The sequence below is a fragment of the Miniopterus schreibersii genome, assembly GCF_964146895.1.
Source record: "Miniopterus schreibersii genome assembly, chromosome: 22".
Classification (NCBI taxonomy): Eukaryota; Metazoa; Chordata; class Mammalia; order Chiroptera; family Miniopteridae; genus Miniopterus; species Miniopterus schreibersii.
The window spans coordinates 3,633,283-3,656,973 of NC_138124.1; the positions used below are offsets into that span (position 1 = coordinate 3,633,283).

The window sequence follows — 23,691 nt, forward strand, 5'->3', positions numbered from 1 at the left end:
ACCGCCTTCTAGGAAGATGCTGCTCCCTCGGGTGGCACAGGGCCCCTGCCTCCCAGAATCAGGACTCGGTCCTGGTCCTGCGTCAGGAGGTGTTTCCAGGGGAAATGCGTTCTGAATCCAAACCGCTTACTCTACCGACGTAATGAAACAGTTCCGAGTAAGTGATGGTTACTTTTCTGAGAAGAACTCTCTCAGGAGGAAGAGTCCGTTCCTTTGGTTGAACATGTATTCCTTGAGGCCAGTCGGCGCATGAAAAGATTCTCGAGATCATGAGCCACTCGGGAAACGCACGTCAAAACTTCGCAGCCATTGGGGTGGCGATTATCAAAAACTGAGAGTAGCAAGTGTTGGCACGGAGGTGAGGACATTGGGGCCCTCGCGGCTGCTGATGGGAACGCAGATGCAGGCGCCGTGTGGCAGGTCCTCAAGAAGATTAAAACACGGAATTGCCATCGGGTCCAGCAGCCCTGCTCTCGGAGGATTCACTCCAAAGGACGGAAAGCCGGGAGGCGGGTAGATCTTTGCACGCCCCTGCTGACGGCAGCAAGGAATGATTTGCAACCGCCAGAAGTGGAAGCAACCCACGTGTCCATCGGTGGATGAACGATTGAACGAAACGTGGTCCAGAGCCGGGGAATAGCACGCGGCCTTGAGAAGGAAGAAGGGTCTGCCGTTCGCTGCAACGTGGATAAACCCTGAGGACGTGACGCTACGTGAGAGAAGCCAGTCACACACACACACACGCACACACACGCACAAATATTGTATGATTCCAGTTATATGAGGTTCCCAGAGGAGTTGAATTCATAGAGACAACATAGAATGGTTGCCAGGGGCTGAGGGTGTTTAATGGAGACAGTGAATGACCTGAATGCCACTGAACTGTACACTTAAAAATAGTTAGAATGGGGCCCCTGGCCAGTGTGGCTCGGCTGGGCCACGTCGTGTGCACCAAAAGGTCGCTGGTTCGATTCCCAATCCGGGCACGTGCCTCGGTTTTGGGCCTGATCCCTGGTAGGGTGCGTGCAGGAGGCAGCCGACCGATGTTCTGCTCTCACATCGATGTTTCTCTCTCTAAAAAAAAAAAAAAAAAAATCAATAAAGAAAATGGGTGAAATGGGAAGTCTTGTGTTTATTTCACCACAGCTACACTTATGTCTTGACTGGTCCAACTGTGCGTATGCACCATGTGAGGCGGGGAGGGAGACCGATGTAAGACTAGCCCCTGCGGGGGGCGGCCGCGGTGTCGCAGATGTCAGGGAGCGCCGGGGCTGGCGGGCACGCGAGGTCAGGGGAGGCCTCACCGGGCGGCGTGGATGGCGGCTGAGTCACCAGGGACGGGTTTGTTTTCCATAATGAGAGCCTCGCAGATCACGCTTTCTTTTCAGGGAAAGCGAGTCAGGAGTCAGGCTCACGTGCCCACGCCCAGTCACAAATGAAATTTATTCCTAAGCAGCCACGAGACGTGTAATTGCCTTTTCATTCTCTTACGTTTCCAGGAGAGAGGCTTGTTTAGCTGTTTGCCTCCCTCGCCGATGAGACTGGAAGTCTTTCATTTGTTTGGACAGCTCAATTTTTTTTTTTTTACTGCAGTCGGACTCCCCCGTTGCAGAGGGAGCCCCGAAGGAGAGGCATTGACCTCTGTAGGCATCGCAGACGCTTTGCCAAAGAAGAAACCGAGGTTCTGAGAGCCCCAGGGAATGTGCTGCCTGTCTGTCTGTCCCAGGCCAGGTCTGCCTGTCCACCCTTCTAGCAGCTCCACTCTGGGGCTGGTTCTTTGCATTAAGTTTTCACCCAGGAGGCAGGGCTCAGGCCTGGACCTGCTGGATTCCGAAGAGACTGGGAGGTAGCTGAGCCTGTCTGGCTGTGAGCGGCTTTCTCTCCGCCCCGCTCGGAGCAGCAGCTTTTGTTGGTCTGGGCCCCGTGGGAGGAAGCCGGCTGCCAACAGCTCCTCTGGGTCTGGAAGTTGGACTGGCATTTTCCCCGATGTCGGAAGCAGGCCCGTGACCGAGCTTGTCTAACCCTGGGCAGGAAGTGTTGCCGCGTGGCCGGAGGGAGGTGCGCCCCTACCCCGGGCGGGGGATGCCTCTTACCGAGCCTTAGACACGGACACCGGACGTTCATTGCTCCCACTTCTGGAGTCGGGAAGCCCAGGGCCAGGGTGCTGGCAGATCTGGTTTGCAGATGGCCATCTTCCTGTTTTGTTTTTTGATATTTTTTTTATTGATTTGAGCGGGGGGGGGGACATCGATTGGTTGCCTCCTGCATGCTCCCCAACCAGGGATTGAACCTGCAGCCTGGGCATGTGCCCTGACCGGGAATGGAACCTGCAGCCTTGTGGTACACAGGGTGACGCTCAGCCACCTTACCTAAACCTGATCACCTCCCGAGGCCCCACCTTCATACCACCCCGCTGGGGGCGAGGGCTTCCGCGTATGAATTTGGGGGAGACCCAGAGGCGCAGTCGATAAGGATGGAGCGATGTTCTGTAGCCAGGGCTTCTGTTTGTCGTAGAGACGTTCTTGGCCGATTTTTGAGAGCTGGCTACGGATTCATTTTGCAAAAATGAAGTGGGATCCAGTCCCTAAAAGAACATGTTCCCAAGATGGCGCATCTGCCTTCAGACGCTCTGGCCAAATGCTTGAAGTGTGGCGTTTGCCTTCTGGACGCCCCATTGCTGTCCTCACGGTGACGCTGCTGGAGAGGGACACCGTGACTGGGAGGCCCCACAGGGCCCCATCTCCCCATTTGTGGGTAAAGAAGTTGCTGTTTTTATTTATTTTTTATTATATCTTTATTGATTTCAGAGAGAGGAAAGGAGAGGGAGAGGGAGAGAAACGTCAATGGTAAGAGAGTCATTGATCGGCTGCCTCCTGCCCGCCCCACACTGGGGATCGTGCCCGCAACCTGGGCATGCGCCCTGACCGGGAATCGAACCGCGATCTCCTGGATCCTAGGTCGATGCTCAACCGCTGAGCTACTCCCGGCCCAGCAGAAGCTGCTGTTTTTAAATTCTGCAGTAGCTCTGGGGGGGAACATGCGCCAGGATGGCTTTCCTTCGAGCGTTTGGAAGCCTCGCTTCTCGGTGCATGAGCCTGTGGCGTGGACGGAACTCAGTGCGAAGGCGCTGATGTAACCTGCCAGGGTCTGTTGTGCCAACCTGACGCTGCCATCAGTGGGTTGGGGGACCCAGCGACCCGGACAGACCTGCCTGTGCAGCTGCTTTAGGAGCTCGCCGGGCCTTTCTCAGCGAGCGCGGAGGCTGGGGCGCTCGGTGGTCGTTGCCCGTAAGCGTGGAGTGTTCCCACGTCCCGCTTGCTGTTTGGAATCTGACCCCGCTGTTAGGTGGTTTTGTTTCTGTTCACAGCTGAGTTCTAAGCCGGGTGGGATTTAGCGGCGAGTCACTCCCCTGACGGTAAAACCGGTATCGATCAAGCCTTCCTGTTAATCCCATGAGCAGGTTAGAGACGGATGAGCCAGTCTCGGGGCTTCTGCGACCCAGGATCCCTGCGTGCGGGCGGCCGGGTGCTCCCTCGGACGCAGTTAGCTCTGTCTGTCTGCCGATGCGAAACCCTCAGGGGCGTTTGTCATGCTTCTCGGAGTCCCCGTGCCTGGGAACGGGGCACATTTAAACGAAGGGGGTGCAGCCCACGCGAGGTTTGCTCCCTGAGCTCCCCCTTTGCATGGTCAGTGAACCCGTGCCAGGAGAAGTCATGGTCCTTTTACTGCTCCCCTGCCTCTGAACCGAAGGCCAGTTTGTCACCTTTTCCTAGTCTCGGGCAGAATATTGCCCTGTGGGTCCCGTGGACGGGGCTGCCATGGATTCTGACCCACTGATGGGCAGAGAAAGGTTGAGGGTTAGATGTCTGGGCCGTGTGCCGGGACCCTGGGGCCCTCCTCAGCCCTGGCAGCTCAGGCCCCCGACTGCCAGGAGGGCAGAGGGTGAGGCCCTCACACCCGCCTCCCCTCAGCCGCCTCAGTGCCCTTGCCAGGTAGGTGTGGAAGCGGACAGGTGCCCACTCAGGGCTGTGCAGCCAGCTTCGTGTCCCAGCTTCTAGTCCCTAGCGTGGCCCCAAGGCTGGCCACCTGGCAAGGAAGCCGCACGGAGCTCAGGGGATGCTGGGCTGAGCCGGGTGGGGAGAAGCTGGTTTTGTAGCTGCTGAAGATGGACAAACTGGAGTGTCCGGGCCTGCGGGAGGTAGATGGGTGTGTAAAAAGGAGCCCCAGCCTTCAGAGCTGCCAGTGTTAGTGAGAAGATCAGGTGTGCACAGCCGCTGGCCCAGGAGCAGACGCCTCTGCGGATAAGAACAGAAAGCGCAGGCGGAATCCGGGGAGAGACTGTAATGCCCAGTGCGATCCCGGAGGCCTCCTGGAGGAGGTGTTGGAGAATCGGGATTTTGCTCAGTTCGGGAGTGGGCTGAGTTCAGGCCTTGAAATACACGGGGTGGGCTTGAAGTAAAGCTGGAGAGGAGGGTTTGTTGAGATAGTTGTGGGGGGTGAGGCTGGGGGTAAGTTGGGGATGGTTTTGGGGGTCTCAGAGGCCAGGCTAAGGGATGTGGCTGTTTCCTTAGGGCAAAAAAAAGAGGTTATGAAAGACTGGTTGGTTTTCTTATTGTACTAAGTTAAAGCAACACCCTGGAGGCTACCAGACTTCGTGAAATAACCCAGAGCCTTTTTGGGGAGATGGCGGTGAGCGTCTCGTGATGAGATGGAGAGAAGGCGGGGGCCAGGGGTCCTGTGTGGCCCCCCCTCGTATACCCCAGTGCGTTAACGCTGCGTATTTCTGCTGTATTTGCCTGTATTTGTTTATGGCATATTTACTTCAAAGGGACACCTGGAAAAGCCTCCCAAATGGTCACCTCTTCTACGAGTGGGTAGAAATAACTTACTTCCCTTCTTCTTTTTTCTTAGCTTTCCACCCCAGATCAACATTTTTTAAAAGGTTGCCATCCAGTATATCGTGCTGGTAGAGGTGATGGATTTCATTTCTATAGCAGATAATGGGGAATATTTTATAAGCTGTGGTAGCTTTTTTTTTTTTTTTTTTTAAATCTTTATTGATTTCAGAGAGAGGAAAGGAGAGGGAGAGAGAGATAGAAACATCAGTGATGACAGAGTCATCGATCGGCTGCAGCCCGCAACCCGGGCATGTGCCCTGACTGGGAATTGAACCCCGATCGCCTGGATCCTAGGTCGACGCTCAACCGCTGAGCCACGCCCGGCCGGGCATGTGGCAGCTTTTTAATTTTATTTAATTGACTTTTAGAGAGAGAGAGAGAGAGAAACATTGATTGGTTTTTCTACTTAGTTGTGCATCATTGGTTGCTTCTTGTATGTGCCCTGACCAGGGATCAAACCCCAAACCTTGGCCTATTGGGACAGTGCTCTGACCGCCTGAGCTGCCCAGCCAGGGCCTCCGGTAGCTTTCTGGTGTTGAGATTGTTAGGACTTAGGAAGGGGGAGAAGTTTCTGATTGAGCTGCACTGTTGTCCCCTTGATCGGCGTAATAACCTCCGCGCGGACATTTGTGGGGTGCCTGGTGTTGACGCAAATGCAGCCTTTGCGAGGGAGCCCTGCCCTGTTGCTGGAGCTCCGTTGGAAACAGGGGGGCTGGAATGAGAGCTGTGACCCCCTCCAAAGCGCAGGTTGAAAGTGGTCCTGTGGGCCTCACGTAGAATCTTCTCCGACCACTGTTTCTAACCTCCCATCAGGTGTTTTGAATGTGAAATGCTCAAGGCCCCCAGTCCCTTGAGGGTCCAGCCTTGGGAAGGAGCGCGGAGGCTAAGCTTGGGGACAGGCCCCGTGGAAGCCGGGAGCCGTCTCGGCCCCTCCTCAGCAGCATCTTAAACAAAACCCCATTTGTGGAGCCTTTAATTATGGGGGCAAGGTATGCATGGGGGTTGCGGCCAGAAGGCTGGGGGCTTACGTACTGGTTAATTTTCCCTGGCCTTTCGGTCTCAAGCCTCGGCTCTTTCAAGATTCAGAAAATAACGCAAGATGCCTAAGATTTCTCGAATTCCTGGCCTGGGAGACTTGACGCCATAAAAGAGCCCGGCCATTTCAGCATTGGCCATTTCCCTGGCTCCCGGTTCAGAGCTCCCAGGATTTGTAATGCCTGGAGCCCCTTACACACACACACACACCCGCCCCCCTTTAAAAGCATCCATTGAAGGAAAAAAATAAATAGCCAGATCCCCGTCTCAGAAGGTTTGCTTCCCGTTGTCATACTTGAGCGCTGAAAAATGGCTTTGCAAGTGGAGGCTCTTGTTCGGGCCATTGCAAAGGAATTCTTACGCCCTTTCTGTTCAGACGGGCTGTATGGAGGCGAGAAGTTCAAAGAGCTTCACTTTTCATCGGCCCAGAGGGGCGCAGGCCGAATCCTAAGCGCTCTCAGCTCTGTGGTGCGACCACGGGTGTGATCCAGGCGACCGCGAGGTGGCCGGCCACTTGCAGCAGTGCCAGTCGTCTCCCTGCCGGCGTCAAGGTTTATTTTTAAAAGATTGGCTCGGGTGCGAATGCTACTTTATGGATATAAAAAAGTGGGAATGCCGGTGATTCCCGCAACAAGAAAATGATGGGATGTTGGGCTCTAGCTTTTCCCACCAGTGCTTTCCACGGAAGAAAGGTGCGGGTCGGCCCCGGCGTCCATCCCTGGCTCCGATGCTCCCCAGCTCGATTTTTCTCTTGAAAACCCCGGTCTCCTGGGTAAGAAAAATTCTGACATTCGAGAAACAGGAAAACCTTTTTCCGCCTCAAAGGGGTGATGTCTCGGCCACTCAGGTGGTTCTGATTGCGTCAGCTAATGATTCGGGTCCCCGTATCATTCCATCTGGGGCGCATGGGTCCCCCGTGTCCCGGTGCCTGAGAGCTGGCGACGCCTGACCTGGGACTTCGTGAGAATTAACACGCGTCTCTGGGCGGGGTCCTCGTGTCTGGCTCCCATTGTGCAGCCCGGTCACTAGTCTTCGGAGGGGTGTGGTCCCAGTGTCACCAGGACGCACGCGGAGGGGCTGTTGCCAGTTTTCCCAGGGGTTGCTGTTGGTTAATGGACACGCCGCTGGTGGGCCAGCCCGTCTCCTGGGGTGTTTTCTGGATGCTCTGAGTCAGAGACACGTCTTTCTCTTCTGTCCTTCTGCAGTTGCCCATCCAGTGGGGGAAAACAGCTCTCTCAGCCTTAGTTGTTTTTTTGGGGGGGGGCGGAGGCTTTCTTAAGAGTAAAAATTGACGGGAGGGAGCCCAAATCAGCATCATCACATTAAAATATTCACGCTCAGAGTAATTTGCTAGATATTTGGGGAGCCCCAAAGACAGCGTGGATGGCCTCAGGTGGTTCCTGACGGGGGGGGGGTAACTTTGTAATTAATTAACTAGTTAATTCAATTAATAAACGCAGAAGGGCCTTTAACTCTTCGTGGCTTTAACAAGCCATTCTTGGGAACACGTGTGTTTGTGACAGGTCGCCTCCTCTGTAAGAGGCCGACCGGAGGGCTCAGGTAGCCCTGAGAATTGAGTTGAAAGTCAGGCGCACATACGCAAACCTAACAGTGTCACATGTTCGACCTGCCTTAAGGCGGTGCCCCTCTGTGATGGACAGGGGACCTCAATTGCGGTCACATTTGCCTGTCACCTTGTACTACAACTGTTACGTCCACTGCGTCTTTCAAATTGTTAATAGTAATAAACGGTTATTAGGGAAAATTTAGACAACGCCGTTAGGAAAAAAGTAAAATAAAAACCGTCTTTAGCCCATCGGCCGAGAGGCAGCCGTTGTTAGTATTTCGTTGTATTTTCCCGAGGCCTTTCGCGGTGGGTGACTGTTTAGGTTCCTGATTAACTCGGTTGGCCGACATCACAGTTAGCATTTTTCATCTCTAAATTCAAGGGAGATAATTTTACGCTTCTCTTTATGTGCCGTCTTCTCCAGATTTCGCTATCAGGTTTGTACACACGTTGTAAAATGAATTAAACCGACTCTCCTTTTACCTTCTCTGGAACAGTTTATATAGATGGCGAGACGCTGTCTTTTGAAGGTTTGAAAAAAACTCACTCGTTAAACAGTTGGAGGCCGGCGCTTTTAAAAATGGGTAATTCTGGTGACAACGTAGAAAATTTCCATGGGTATTGATCTGTTTGGCTTTCTGGGTTTTTAAAACCAATTTCGGTTAAGTTAAAAATTTCCAACAAGTCAGCATCATCACATTAAAATACTCACGCTCAGAGTAATTTGCTGGATATTTGGGGAGCCCCTAAGACAGCGTGGATGGCCTCAGGTGGTTCCTGGCTGCAGAGGTGGAGGTGACGCTGGGACACTGTCTGGCTCAGTGTAACTTGGAAATTCTGTGTATGGCTCTGAGTTAGACCCACACCAAGCCGGTACTTGAATTTAGGGTCTTTCCCGGATGTCACCTGAGTGATTGTTTGGTATCTGTGACCGTGAGGCGCTTGGGTGAAGGAAGCGGGGAAAAACACCGTGATTTCTGTCACATCATTGAAAATCAATTCAGGACGTCGACAGTGTCCTCGTGGTCTTTCTTTTGAGCTTAGGCGGTTTTCCGTGTGGAGAGGTCCCTGCCCTTCAGGAGGGTGTCCGGCTGTGGGTCTCTCCAGGGGCTGGACTGATGAGTGACAGGATGGGAGTGTGAGCAGGGCCTGCCACTGTCCCTTTTGGTGGGGATCTGGCTTGTTTTTGAGCAACTTCCATCTCACAAATCCTACCAGGACTCTCATCGACCCAGGCGATCTGAGCTGTTTTCCAGGAGGGGCCGGGAGTGTTTGGGGGGCGGAGGGGGGACCTCAGGGGATTCCTGCTGGGTGAGCTGACTCCACTCCATGGGGCCCAAGGCCACCAACCTTCGCAGTGAAGGAATATTCGTGCTCTTGCATTTTTTTTTTTCCTCTTCTTTACGGAGAGGAATGTCAAATGTAATTATAAGAAGAGTCTTTTTCTTTAAATAGTTGGATCAGAAATGTTGGAGGTTTAATTGAAGATCTTGTCTATAGTTTTACACTTTCCTTAGGGACACAGAAAAGAGTATCTTTCTCTGGGTTGCTTTTTAAATTTATATTTAATGTCTTATTTGGGTCTCCCATGCAATAAGGGATGATAGCACTTCACTTGTCTTGCTGTGCACTGTGCTCAGAGGAGGCTCCTCTCCCCAGAGCTGATTAGCCTCTCGTGTCCACGACCTCTCCGCCTACCAGTGTATCCAGTACAGACACCAGGCCCCACGGACGACCTGGTACTGGGCTGATTGGTTTTTCTCTCTCTCTCCCACCATTGTTTATAGATGCCCTTGAAGAGCAGGGAACATGTTCTTTGTTTCCCGAGGATCTGACAAAGTGCCCGGCACATAGTAGGTGCTCATTAAAACAGGCAGCCGTGGGTGGCCAAGGAGATCTGATGAGCTGGGACGTGGGACTTAGAAAAAGTGCCTTTTCAAGGATACACGCCCCGGCGATTCCTCAAGGGATCTGGCTGTTTCTGCTAAGGTTCAAAAAGCGAAGTGTTCCCTTTAGCAGACCAAGCCTTTCTCCATCTGGGGTCACCCAGGTCTGTTGGGTCCCCTCCACCGTCCCGGATTTGGGGGCCTTTCCCGCTCAGAAGGCGGGGAGGTTCCTGGTGCGCCCCCAAGGCCTCTGCCCGGGGATTGTGCGCCCACGTGGGCACCGCCTCGCTGTCTTCGGTGGTTGAGGGATGAGATCATCGTAGCTCAGCCTCGTCTAATGCACAACAGTTTCGTTTGTGGAGGAAACCGTTGGCCTGTCGAAGTCCTTGAGATGTGAGGCACGTCACAAGTTGCAATCAAGCGGGCACGGTCTCGTGTAAGTACATCTGACAGGCCAGTTCCACAGGCACGTCTCATTAGTCACAGTTGGATGGCAGGGTTTATTGTTTAAAGTTTTTGGGTGCATTTTTTTGTTAAAAGTAGGGAAAGGGAGCCTCTGTATGGAAACCAAATGGTCTCAGAGGCCAGGAACGGCTCGGAGGCGTGGCCCTGTTGAAACCCGACGTCACTCCCCATCCCTCGCGCTCTGTCCCTGCTGGTCTCTGGGACGCGGAGACAGACGCTGGTGGAACCTGCTGTTCACGATATCGAGAGGCAGTGAGATGCGGGTGTTGTGACCGCCTGGCCGGCCTGGGTCCCCGGGGACAGCCCAGGGCGCTGTCGAGGCTTCTCCGAGCAGTGTCTGCACCCCCCAGCGGCCTATCTGCAACCCCCCACCCCCCCCCCCCGGCGGCCTAGCTGAGCCACACGCTTTGCTCCTTCACAGACGGCACTGCCCATCCTTGCAGCCGGTTGTTAAGTCACTTTGGGTGCATTGACGGCTTCAGAAAGTCACAACCTCAGGAAAAAGTCCCCATCGGGGAAAAAAGGTAAGGCAGCGATGTCCTAGCGAGACAGCCGCTGCCTGAGAGATGCAAGTTTTGAGGACACAAATTCAATGTCATCGACAACTTGTAATTTTGATCGTGAACAGCAGCAGCTCCCACGGCCTCCCCGATGGATCTTAAATGTGCTTCGCACGGCTGGAGGGGTGTTTTATTGTCTCCTTGTTTATCGTAATATGCCCCCTACTCTGCTTGTGTCTTACTGCAGGTCTTTTTAAAATGTTTTTTAATGGGGGGAGCAGATGAGTGTAAACAATATCCAGAAGTTGGAAATGGGGGGGGAAAAAACTCCAGAACCCCAGCATGTTCAGCCAGGTCTGTCCAGGTCGCAGCGAGACGTCAGCTGGCAGCCCCCGAGCTGTGCTTTCTTAAATAATAGTTAATCCTGAGCTCAGCCTCGGCGCAGATCTTTTCATGGCTTTCTGACGGTTTTACAAACATAAGTAAAGCTTATCCAGATGAGGGCAGGGAACTCTCTTTCTTAAAAGGAGCAAAATTTGGCCACTGGGATGCTCCCGTTTGGAGAGTAGCAAGGAAAGGGGCGGTCAGAGGAGACCCTGCGTGTGCGAGATCACGCCTGGGATTTGGCCCCCGCAAATGCGGGGTGCGCCCCACCCAGCGCCAATATTTAGTGACTGGTTTTGGAGGAATGATGTCACGCCCCTCCACCCCCATCCCGAGCTTCAGGGTGTTTGGGAGCCCGTGTGAGGAGGTGGGCCCCGGGCCGTAAACTCCACGTATGTGTCTCCGTGGCCTCCAAATGTGAGCTCTTCCCTCCATGAATTTTTCATGGCTCCGATTTGGCCCTGCCACTCGGCATCTAATTGGGTGCCATTTAACATAATTCGAAAATTGCAGATTGATTTTAAAAAATATCTTAGGCCAAGTGTAACGAGGATGGTCCATTTTATGGGCCCCAATCACATTCCAGAGCGAAATGGAAACCGGTTTTCGATGATTTTAATTTATCTCTTTCTCTGTCGCGCCATCCGATGTCTACCCGAGGATCAGATTCCACCAGATTGAACATCGGAAGGTCGGTTTCCAGCGTGTCAGAATCCCAGGGAACTTTCCAGTCGGCTTCTAAGAAGCAGGGGCCTGTGCTTGAATTCCACCACGCTTTCCGGGAAGGGAATGGAAATGGTTGGGGGCACAGGAGCCTGGCAGAGGTGTGCTGTGCTTTTTGGACACCCCCCCAGGAATTGCCCCCAGGTCCTTGCTGGGGCCGTGCTGGGGGTTCAGGCCCTTGTGGGGGCCCCATCCACAGCTCCCTGATCGCTGGTCCCCTGGTTCCCTCCTGGGTGTCCCTCTGACGCACTGTGTGTCTGCCACAGCTTCTTTCCTGGGCCTCTGGGACCTGCCCTGTCTGCCTCAGAGCATGCCTGTGTTCGCTGATTATCTGCCCAGGTCTCTCCAAAAATGCCTGGGCCCCGGAGGGTGCCCCCAAATGACCGAGGAAGATGGGTGGAGGGCAGGGTGTTGGATTGTGGATTCCAGCCCTGGCCCAAGTTCACAGTGTCCCATTGTGCGGTTCTCTCCTGCTTTCGTCACACACTGTCACCTGGGTGTGTTAGTCTTCCTTCCTGCGTGTACCGTCTTGCAGCATCGGCACACGTGGGAATAGCATTGTAACCCTATTTTGGGGGGCCGAGGGTCACCTCTGTGGGTGTGCCTCCGCCTCCTAGGGACACCTTTGCATGGCAGCCTGAGACCAGGGCTCTCGTTTCCACCCTGCCACCAGCTAGTGGGGAATTTTGAGAAAGTCACTTAATCTCGCTAGCCCTCAGTTTACTCATCTGTGAAATGGCATTACCGACACTTCAAGCTCAAGACCCCTGGATTAGTGATTTGGGACTCAGAAGGCCATAGATAGGCTTCTCAGGACCCCCTTGACATCGCATCTGAACTGTTTGTGTTGTTTTGGAGAAGTGGCCCGGCTTTATCAGACTCCCCGAGCGACCCAGGACCTAAGAAGGAGGCCGGGACGGGCCTCAGGGGCGCCGTCCCCCCCTCAGCAGCACGCGTGTCTGGGCGGCCCCCCTCTGCGCAGTGCGCGGCGACTGTGGCTCGCCCAGATGTCACTACCAAGTAAACAGAAACCCGGCCCGTGTTGGCGAAATTAAATCGCTCCGGGAAAAAAAAAAAAAAAATCAATGTTAGTGAAATTAAGTCACTTGCTCTTAAAAGCAAAATGGAATTTCAGTTTTTCATATTCATTGGGCTATTTCCTCCCTGTAGATCGCTTACGGTTCTGTCTGTCTGTTGTTGGTGTCCGTTGCAGGGGGCGGCAGCTCTGGACAGAGGCTTTTAGATGCCCCAGTTGGGGACCCAGGGGTTAGTCACAGGCTGATTCACCAGAAAGCACTCATCCAAAGTATTAGCATCGATTTGCTGCAGGAGGGGACCTTGCACAGTTGAAAGATGATTCCGAAGGCACGTTAGGACCTTCCCATACCCTCGGGCCATCAGGGTGTCCCTCACCATGTCCCGGCCAGAAGGGTCCAGGGGGAGCCGCGTGGGTAATCAGCAGACCCTGGCTGATAGATTCTTAATCAGTGGTCCAGCCAGGGTGTGGGAGGACTGGGGCCACCTCCGAGGGTGCCCCTTGATCGCTCTTTCCTCCCACCTCCCACCACCATTTCAGGTCCCTGCTCCATCCTGGCTGTTACTTAGATCTTGTCTCTTTCTCTCTCTTCTTTTCAAGTATGGACACAGGTCCAGTTTAGGGGCCTCTCCCCTGGCCCCTCACTCTACTAAGCTTCCCTTAGTATATGGTCCAAGACCACCGGGCTTTTTTTTTTTTTTTTTTTTGGCAGTCGCATCACCCCATTATCACATACAGAAATTATACCCAATTAAATCTCCCAAGCCGTCTTCACACCTCCTACATTCGTGCATTTCTTTTTCTGCGCCCCGAGTGTCCAAACACACAATTTCCTCTCGACTGCCGTTCCAATCTGCTGATCTTTTTAGCTCTTGCCTCTGTTTTCCCCATGCATTTGCCATCTCTCCTGGAAACTTGTCACCCTTGAGTTAGATAAACATTTTATTTCTGCCATCGTTCAAGTAATTGATTTAAAAAAAAAAAAAAGTGAAACGTCAGGACTAGGAAAGAGCCCCGTGGCCTTCGCTAGAGACCTTCCGTGGGGATCCGAGTGGGTGGCAGTGGGTGGGCATAACCAAGGGGATCTAGTCTCTCTGCTCACTCATCCAAAAGACCACCAGCCATTGGAACTGGGAACAATTAGCCTCAGAGGGCGCTTTTAAAATACAGAGACTTAGAGAGCATATTGGACTTTTGACATTTTAAGATCAGAAAGGAATTTGGAGTAACTGTCGGAGCGGACAAAGTTGTTTTTTTGGAGACCCAGGAAAACACTTGGCGCTCCTCCATTGAAGCGAATAGAGCTTCATTCTGCACCCGCCTGTCTGGCTCCGGATCCTAGGTGGTGGGGGTGCTGGGGCTTGTGCCCCCTCCAGTCTTTGAATGAATTTCTGGGTCAAGTTTCCATGTCTTCTGTGGGGAGGCAGGATGTAAACATCTCCCCATATATGTAAGTTTTTTGACACATGTAGCATCTGATGAGAACCTTTCTGGCCCTTAGGGTATCTCTTTTTTGGCTATTTTTTAAAAATTGATTTTTAGAGGGAGTGGGGGGGGCGTTGCAGAGAGAGATTTGCTGTTTCGCTTACTGATGCATCACTGGTTGACTCTTGTATGTGCCCTGACCGGGGATCGAACCCTCAACCTTGGCCCATCGGGATGACACTCTAACCTACTGAGCCACCCGGCCAGGGCCGGGGCCAGGGCCAAGGCCACACCTTATGTGTGCGTGAGCTGTTAGGTCCTGGTTACATGTATGGTTATATGCACGAGGTGGCTTTTGTGCGGGACGGTGCAGAACAGTTTGCACATAGAAAATTACGCTTCGTTTTTAATTTCTGTTCTCAGCGTTAGCCGTGTCAGGCAGTCACTTAATTCTCAGGATTGCCTTGAGTTTCCGAGCGTGCCAGGTGGTGGGGACTGTTGTCTGTGGGAGAGATAAATGCATATATATATATATATATATATATATATATATATATATATACACACAATGTAAACACATTCTCGTTGACACATGAAGATAAAAGGCTTAACATGAATTGTGTCTGTTTACACTTACACAGAAAATTCAACTCTAACAAATTCTACAATAGCGGTATCAGTGTTTGTTATCATAACATCATCTCCAGGCCCATCGCGGGCTTTTCGGGTAGTTGCTGTGTACCGAGGAGGCCGTGGGTGGAGAGCCAGCCGTGGCACTGTTTTCCCCGAGCACGTGGAGGGTGTGCTCAGGGCTCAGACGACCGACCGGGGGACAGGACTGCAGGCTCAGCAGCCACGGGGGGCTGGGGGGGGACAGGGGGCCACTGGGGACACTCCCTCTGCACCCCCGTTTTCCTTCTGCTTTGCACTGTTTCAAGCACAGTTTCTTTGGGTTGCCTGGGGATTTTCTGGTAAAGATCAGATTAAGATATACAGGTACATGGGCTTTACCTGTCGGTACCTCACTGCAAATGGGGGGGGGGGGCGGATAAAGAGGGGGTGAGAGGGTTATTTCCTAGGGCAGTGGTTCTCGCTGGGTGGTGCCCAGACCGGCAGGATCCATACCACCAGGCGCTCGGAAATGCAAACTCTCAGGCCCCTGCACCCTGATTTAACCGGCCCTCCCATGGTCCTGAGGTCATATGCTCAGGATTTTAAAGACCTTTGTTATATCTGCTAAGTCAGGTTGACCCCCTAGGCGCTCCTAGTTTCAGCTCCTTTCTCAGTGTCTGTCCTGCTGTCGCTGTACCCCTGGGGCTCCCCTGAACTGCCACCGGTCACCCCAGGTGTGTGGCCCTCCCTTTGCCTGTCCCAGCTCCCCCCACCCCCCACCTGCTCATTCTCAGGGCCCCCTCCTCCGAGAAGTCTTCCGGATCCCCCCAGAGATGGGGAGTCATGGGGCCTTGCCGGGAAAGGTGATGTTACGTGTTTCCCCCTTTGTTGTGTATTAGTAATATTTAGATCGAGGCTACAAAATGATGAATGTTTTTATTAATGTTTAATTTATGTAGTGGTATTGCCTACAGCTTATTTCTGTGGACACGGACACAGGCACCTACCCGATCTGGGACAACTTGGGTAGGACAGGTCTTCACAAGTGAGCAGGGAAAGGAAACGAGGCCCACAGGTGGGATGTGCCCCCCGAGGGCAGGAGCCAGCAAGGGGCGCTCAGGGACTCAGACCCGCGTCGCCCCATCTTTCCTTGGCCGGGACCCACGATCGCTTGGTGAAGCTGCAATTGATTTTCTCTCAGAGCTCTCCAGATTTTCAGACGTGCGGCTTTGGGGGGTTTCTCAGCCGGAGGCTTTCCATTGGCCCTTTTCATCTTAGCCGTTCTTAGGGATTTATTTGCCAAATATACATAGTTTTGTTTCTGCCGCTCACTGAAGCCCCCCAGAGCAGAAATTCTGCCTTTTGATGTTTTAAAAAATGCCTAGGAATTTTGGAGAGCGCTATCCCTCCCAACTGAAGGGGGTTTATGTGACGTAGTATCTTTGGGGAAGTGAATTCTAACCCCCCCCCAGGTCCCCCCTACCTGCCTGATCCCCTCTCAGGGGGCCTGGCATGGGCCCCAGGCCACCACTGCCTCCCACGCTCCTCGCTCCCCTGTCCCCCGCCTCCTGGCATTGGCGGTCCTCCATCTCCCCGCTCACTGGCGCTGGGCCTGCTGTCCAGGCCACTGTTGCTCCCTTCCCTCTGCTCCTGCCCAGCCCGAGGCCACACACTCCAGTGCCTCTCCCAGGGGTTTCTGAGTTTTTAAAACACAGGGTGTCCCCAAAAACATGTATACACGCTTTAACAGCTGACAGCTCAATTGATAATTCTTTTCAGCCGGACTAAGCCCTGAACAAAGTAAATTCACCCTAAAATGCCTACTGGAAGTTTGAAAACGCAGTTGAAGTACAAACACTGCCTTGAAGATTATTCAAAGTGTGTATACTTTTTTTTTTTTGGGGGGGGGACGCTTTAACACCCGATAACTCACTTAATTTTCACTTCTTCTCAGGTTTAACTGATTTGAAATGATAGGTGAAGCCAGGCTAAGCTCTGAACGAAGAAAATTTATCCACTAGACTTTTTTTTTAATGGGGGTGCATAAAAAGATAAAATTCACAGTAGAAAACAGGCAACAGTCGAGGGAAGGGGGGCCTGGTTATGGAAGGAACAGGCTCGGGAGCTGGAGCCAAGAGGACTATTTCCCCACCTTTCTTAGGGGGGTTTTAACATGAACACATGTAAGTTTGTGTGCAGTGTGCTGATGAGGCACATGTATGCGTCGCAGAATCGTTACAGTAAGGGCCGTGGACACCTTCCCCGCCCATCAGCACGGTGGTTTTGTGTGGGGGGCGGTAACATTAAAGATCCACCGTCTCAGCAGCTTTTAAGTACCCAGGGTGGTTGCCCGGCCGGGCGTGGCTCAGCGGTTGAGCATCGACCTAGGATCCAGGAGATCGGGGTTCGATTCCCGGTCAGGGCACAGGCCCGGGTTGCGGGCTCCAGCCGACCAATGACTCTCATCATTGATGTTTCTCTCTCTCTCTCTCCCTCTCCCTTCCTCTCTCTGAAATCAATAAAAGATATATTAAAAAAAAATAATAAGTACCCAGTGTTGTTGATACAGTCACCGGGCTGTGTGTTAGGTCCCAGATATTTCATGCTATAGGTGGGAGTTTGTGCCCTTTCACCACCATCTCCCTGTTTCCCCGAGCCCCTGGCGGCCACCATCCTGTTTCTGTGAATTCGGCTTTTTGGGTTTCACGTGTCAAGTGAGAACGTAACGGTATTTGTTTTCCTGTCCGATCGCTTAGTAAAGCTGCCGTTGATTTTCGTCTGATGCCCAAGAGGGCTTATGGCTGCTCGGGGTTCAGGCGGTGCGAGGGGAGAGAACCAGGAGCGCCTGCTTTGGTTCCTGGCATGAGCAGTTTGGAGAATGGGGGTGTCACGGACCAAAATATGGGAGCCTGGGAGGTGGAGCGGGGGTGTGGGAGGAGATGAGCTAATAGTGGAGCTGTGGAGAAGACAGGCAGGCCCGCAGCCTCAGAGCCCAGGCGACTCTGGGCCGGTAACATGAACTCGGAACCACCCGGTGTGTGGGTGGCCCAGGAAGCCAGTTGTCTGGGTGACGTGCCAGGGGCCAGCATTTCAAGGTCCAGTAGAAGAGAGGTCAGCGGGCGTGTGGCATCAGAGTGGCCCAGGGCGGGAAGCAATGTCAGACGACTCCGGGAGGGTCAGGCAGCCCGGGGACAGGGAACCTCGCTGGCTGCGATGATGTCATTGGCGGCTTTGCTGGGAGCTCTTCGGTAGCATGACTGGGGCACCGGCTCAGCTGGAGCGGGTTGCAGGTGGCCAGTTGGTGGGGACGCTGAGAGCTGGCAATGTCCGCGAGCCCCGTGTCAAGTATGTGACCTTAGATGGCTGACTCGACTTCTCCAAGTCTCTTTCCGCACCTGCCCGGTGGTGACAATATTACGAGGTGTGAGATATTGTTGAGACCAGCCACCGCCCCAGCTCAGCCTCTGTCGGGCCTCTGGGTGTCCGCTGAGTGCCGATTTCTCCCCTTCTCTGTCCTAGAGGAGCTTCGGGTCCCCAAGCTTTGCCCACCTCTCAGCCCTTGGGTCCCTCCACTTCTCCCCCTCCCCTCACTGCCTCTGTCCAGGTCCCCTCTGTGGCTAGAACCCCCAAGGGACCCCTCTTCTCCTTTCCCTGTGCACCCCACTTTGGCCCTGCCATGCACTCGGCCACCAGATTAGCCTCCAGAAGGACTGGAGCCTCGAGAGGGCCTGGCTCCTGCGAGTCCTCAGGCCCCCCCCCCCCCGTGCACCTTATTGCCTTCGCTCCTGCAGACTCATTTCCTCCCCCCATCGACTGTCAGATCTGCTGTCTCTTGAACCTATTTTGTTCCGCCTTGTGTCTGGCTGCTGGAGTGTTATGCCCAGTTTTATTTTTTTAAATTTTTATTTATTGATTTGAGAGAGAGGGAAACATCAACTTGCTGTTTCACTTATTTATAAATCGTTGGTTGATTCTTACGTGTGCCCTGACCTGGGATCAAACCCGCAACCTTGGTGTGAGGGGTCGATGCCCTAACCAACTGCACTACCCGGCCAGGGCCATCACGCCCAGTTTTAAGTCCCACCCCCTTCGTGAGCCAGCACGTGTGGAATTCCCTGGGCTCTTGGGATTTGCTCCCCGGCTCCCACTTGTCTGTCCTGCTTACGTTCAGCTCCCACCTGGCGTGGACGTGCAGTGCCCAGCCCCTGTGTACCCCCTGCCTCGGATCACTGTTGTTTACCGTGGGTCTTAGCTCCTGGCCTTTACCATGATCCCCCTGGGAGGCTTGGCAGCTCCTACAGTGTCCCATGGGTGGGGGGTGTCACAAATTAATGAATTTCATCAATCAGAAAACTTTATCAGAGAAGCTTTAGTGGTAGGCTTGGGGATTACTAAATCCTAAGAAAGGAGAGTAACCAAGGTGTTTTTTTTTTTGCATGTGTGCGTGTCTGGAGTTTTAAAAATAAAACAGAGTGTTCCAATTTTGAGGCCATTTTACCTAAAGCCTTTAAAATCTGCCAGGTCCTGCCCAGCCAGGCGTGGCTCAGCGGTTGAGCGTCGACCTAGGATCCAGGCGATTGGGGTTTGATTCCCTGTCAGGGCGCAGGCCCGGGTTGTGGGCTGCAGCCGATCAATGACTCTCTCATCGATGTTTCTATCTCTCTCTCCCTGTCTCTGAAATCAATAAAGATATATGTATATTTTTTTATTTTTTTATTTTTAAATATATCTTTATTGGTTTCAGAGAGAGGAAAGGAGAGGGAGAGAGAGAGATAGAAACATCAATGATGAGAGAGTCATTGATCAAGCCCACAACCTGGGCATGTGCCCTGACCGGGAATCTAACCCTGATCGCCTGGATCCTAGGTCGACGCTCAACCGCTGAGCCACGCCGGCTGGGCAAGATATATTTAAAAAAAAATAAAAATAAATAAAAATCTGCCAGGTCCTTGCCCCATCGATTCCCATCTAGGAATTTATCTTGAGAGAATAGTCTTGGATATCTGCTGAGAACGTTCACTAGGGTGTTGTTTTATGATGGAAAAAACGGGAGGTAACCTAGATGTCCAACGATAGGGGATTGGTTGAAGAAAAGGAAAAGACCTCATAGTGCATACTCATACCCTGGAGTTACTGTTTCTTTCTTAAAAATGATGATTTAGAAGGACATCTGTTGACTTGCTCAACTGTTCCATGAAGGAGGTATGTTTGAAAACGCTTTATTATTGTCTGGTTCCCTTTCCCTTATTTGTAGAGAAAGTGTAATCGGTATCGGTAGTGTTCACAGCGATTATCGTTGGCTGTTGAGATTGTTGATGATTTTTATGATCTTTTTGCTATTGTCCTGCCTTTTAATAGGAAGCTTCCTTGATTAAAGTGGGGATTGTGTACCCCGTTTAAAGCCCTGCATCCCCGTGAGGTTGGGCAGGACTCCGGGCCCATGTCAGAGGGTAACGGGACACACGGGAGCACGCTTCTTTGGGTCCGTGCTTCCCAAATCACGGGAAAGGGAATTCCGCAGTGTGGACTCTACTGCTTGGTGTCTTCGGGGCTGGACTCAGTAGGACGTTGTTGACACTCCGGCTGCTGAGCTTTTTGTTCCCTGATTGGGAGCTGGCGCCCTGCAGAGGGATGGGGAGCTGGGGATCCGGCCGGCCTGGATCGCGCCCTCGACTCTTGCGTGTGCTCCTGGGGGACCCTGAACTCTTAAGCTGTGATTTGCATGTTAATAGGATGGAGTCGGTGAGCGTGTCGCTCAGGGTAGGCGTTTCCCAAATGCCAGCCGACCGGTCGCCTACCCCGATAGCCAACCTTCAGCCACACCTAATGGTCGTCTGCAGCGCAGCAATGGTCTCATTTCTTACCAATCACACAGGTCTCCTGAAAACAGACAGTATTGTGGGTTGGAAAATGGTTTCTGAAATGACTTCCTTTTGACTCACACACGTCCCGCCCCCGCCCTCTTGTGTCCCCTCAGTCTGCGGCCCTGGCATCGACATCCGCAATGACTACCAGCAGCTGAGGCGCCTGGAGAACTGCACGGTGATCGAGGGCTACCTGCACATCCTGCTCATCTCCAAGGCGGAGGACTACCGCAGCTACCGCTTCCCCAAGCTCACGGTCATCACCGAGTACCTGCTGCTGTTCCGCGTGGCCGGCCTCGAGAGCCTGGGCGACCTGTTCCCCAACCTCACGGTCATCCGCGGCTGGAAGCTCTTCTACAACTACGCCCTGGTCATCTTCGAGATGACCAACCTCAAGGACATCGGGCTTTACAACCTGAGGAACATCACCCGGGGCGCCATCCGCATCGAGAAGAACGCCGACCTCTGTTACCTGTCCACCGTGGACTGGTCCCTGATCCTGGACGCCGTGTCCAACAACTACGTCGCGGGGAACAAGTCCCCGAAGGAGTGCGGGGACCTGTGCCCAGGGGCGCTGGAGGGGAAGCCCACGTGCGAGAGGACCACCATCAACAACGAATACAACTACCGATGCTGGACCGCGAATCACTGCCAGAAAAGTAAGAGTGAGTGGCCGCAGCTCTCCTCCTGCCCCCCTCCTTTCCTGCCCCTCTGCCTCGCCCTCCCCTCTCTCCCCAGCACAGGGCTTGCACTGCGGGTGGGGTTGTCTTGCATTTAGGCCACGGCCTGCCTGCCGTGGAAGTGGGGGTCTTGGGTGGCTTTCTGTAGCTCCTGGGGACTCAAGGAATGCAGGACCGTGGCAGCTGGAGGCCACCGTGGCTGCCGTCAAGACCGTGCAAATCAGATGGGTGGGGGCGGTTAGAGAGCACGGAGGGCCTAAAAGGTGATGGAAAAAGAATTAAATTCAAAAGAAAAGACCATTCAAATCACATGCTGGAAATAATGCCCCGCCCTTCTGGGCTAGAAACCTGCTGACCCCTGATGGGAAAGGTGACGCTGTGCGCCCGGAGGCGCCTAAGCCCTTACACGCCAACTCTTTCATCCTTTGCATGAAAGGGTATTTTTTGGTACGGCAGGCCCTCCTTAGCTTGAATACAGTCGGAAGATAGTTGAATAAAGGGAAAGCAAAGATGCGCTTCACCCCCTGTGAAACCGGTGACCTCCACCTACCTTTGGTCCTTAAAGATGCCTGTCCGATGCTTAGGTGTCCTGATATATGATGAGCCCCTGGCCAGGAGCCCCGAGGTCAGGCTGTACCTGCAGGGGGCTGTTGAATGAGGTGCATTTGTACCCCTGGGCTTCCATTTCCTTTTACCCCTTTCCTGAAAAGTTATGCAAATCTTACAGAAGGACTTCAGTGAAAAAACTTTTGAAATGTGATCCTTGCTCTTGGGGGTGAGATGGGGGCATTTTGAAGTTCCCCGTGTATTTATCTGCAGTAAGCTTATTCCCCCCCCCCCCCCCCCCCCGACTGTAACGGAACTGGCCTTATTGCCATCAACACCTTGAGAGCCAGGTTATTCGGTGTTAAAACGCCACTCTGGTTCTCTGCCTTACTGCTTTCAGCAATGTTGAGCTGTATTGGCCAAGAAGGTTCCGCTCACTGGTTGGAAGCCAGTGTGGTAGCTAAAAATAGCTATTATTAATGGTTGGCCCAGTTAAAGACCCAAGGAGCCCAAGTACTCTGGCTACTCCTGAAGAGCGAAGAAATCCCACATTGGTAGGCTTGCCTTGTAACGTAAACAAATCAAAGGCCAGACCCCACAGGTGGCCGTTATTTTTATGCCCCCCCCCCCCAGCTGGGGCTGAAGCAAGGTAAGGATGCTTTCTTGGACCCAGCCCAGACTTCCACGCTCTGTGTCATTCGATCAGTGCGCCCAGGAACGTTTGGTGAGTCAGGTAAGGGGGTCCCGTTGGCTGCTGCCGGGACTCGAAGAGCTGAGAACGCCACCTGGCCACTCGAAGGATCCCTGTTGGCCGGGGTTGGAGGTAGGCACTGTGCAAAAGTCACGTTGATGAATTACAACTGTGCTCTAATCACGAGGTTACCCACCGGTTGGAGAAAACAACAAAAAATATTTTTAAGTAGTTTCTTGACATTTAAAAACAATGTTGTTCTAAAAGAAAAAGGTGGCATCCAGGGAGGCATCCCATGTACTGGGAAGAACACATGGGATGCTGTCAGGATGAGGCCAGGGTGACCTTGACCCGCCAGCCCTCCCGGGCTGGACCTGGGCATCTTTAGAATGCTCCTAAGGCAGTCCCAGTGGATACCGACTTTGGTCTCACTGTGGATTTTTGGCTGTTTCAGACCAGCTGCTGGTTGATGAAGCCTGGAGCAGAACCAAGGCCTGAGTTCAGGGTCCACATCCAGTAGCTGTGACTGGAAATGAGCAAGTAATTTAAGGTGGCTGGCCCTCAGTCTCTCCATGTGCAGAATGGGCTAGATCCTGCCTTCCTCGTAGGGCTGTTAGAAGATTATAAGGAGGCAGAGGAAAAAGGGATGAGGGTTAGAAATTGGGCCCTGCTGCCGGTTCGGCTCATGTGGACAGGCCTGTGGGCTGGACACTGGCTTCTCCAAGGCCACACTTTGCAGCCTTTGCTTCGGCCAGTTGTCTCTGTCCTGCCGACTCTCTGTGATTTCACAGCGGAGTATTTATTTAAAATTAATAACAGCATTTAGGGAAACTGTCTTCCCTTCACCTTGTCCTGAAACTCATAGATGGGTTTCTTGGAGATTTTCTAGTTGAATTGGAATTCTTTCCCTTTGCCCAGATTCCCTTCAGCCCTGCGCTGACCAGCGTGGCAGCCACTGGCCACATGTGGCTTATTGCACGTGGCTTATCCAAATGGAAGCTCCCTCCAAAGGGATTTCAAAGACATAATGTGGGGGAAGAAATGAGTTATCTCTAATATTTTTTATACTGACTACCTGTTGAAATGATAATATTTTGGATACTTTAATAATGCAAAGAAATGCCACCTATTTCTTTGAACTGTTTAATGTGGTTATGAGACAATTTGAAATTAGGGATGGGGCTCCCGGTTGCTTTCTGTTGGAAAGTCCTGCTGTAGAGCCTTCCTTCGAAGGCCACGGGTTCCTCCCCACACCACCTCTCTGGCTGAGCCCTGGGTGCTATGATATCCCTACACCTCTCCAGCCAAAAGGCTTAAGAGTCGTTCAAAGAGCCTGGTGAGGGGCGTTGAGTCTGGACAGAAGGTCTGCCTTGAGGTCA

At 53.0% G+C, this 23,691-nt stretch overlaps 1 protein-coding gene across 2 annotated transcripts in view; it reads left to right on the top strand.

Moving 5' to 3' along the window:
* IGF1R (insulin like growth factor 1 receptor) overlaps window positions 1–23,691 on the top strand; it is a 195,537-nt gene that overhangs the window by 15,495 nt on the left and 156,351 nt on the right. Inside the window, exon 2 of one of the 2 annotated variants that reach the window (XM_081124386.1) lies at window positions 20,509–21,060. In XM_081124386.1, coding sequence (XP_080980512.1) covers window positions 20,509–21,060 — 552 coding nt within the window. The remainder of the gene's footprint in view (window positions 1–20,508; window positions 21,061–23,691) is intronic. The other variant, XM_081124385.1, reaches the window with a different exon arrangement.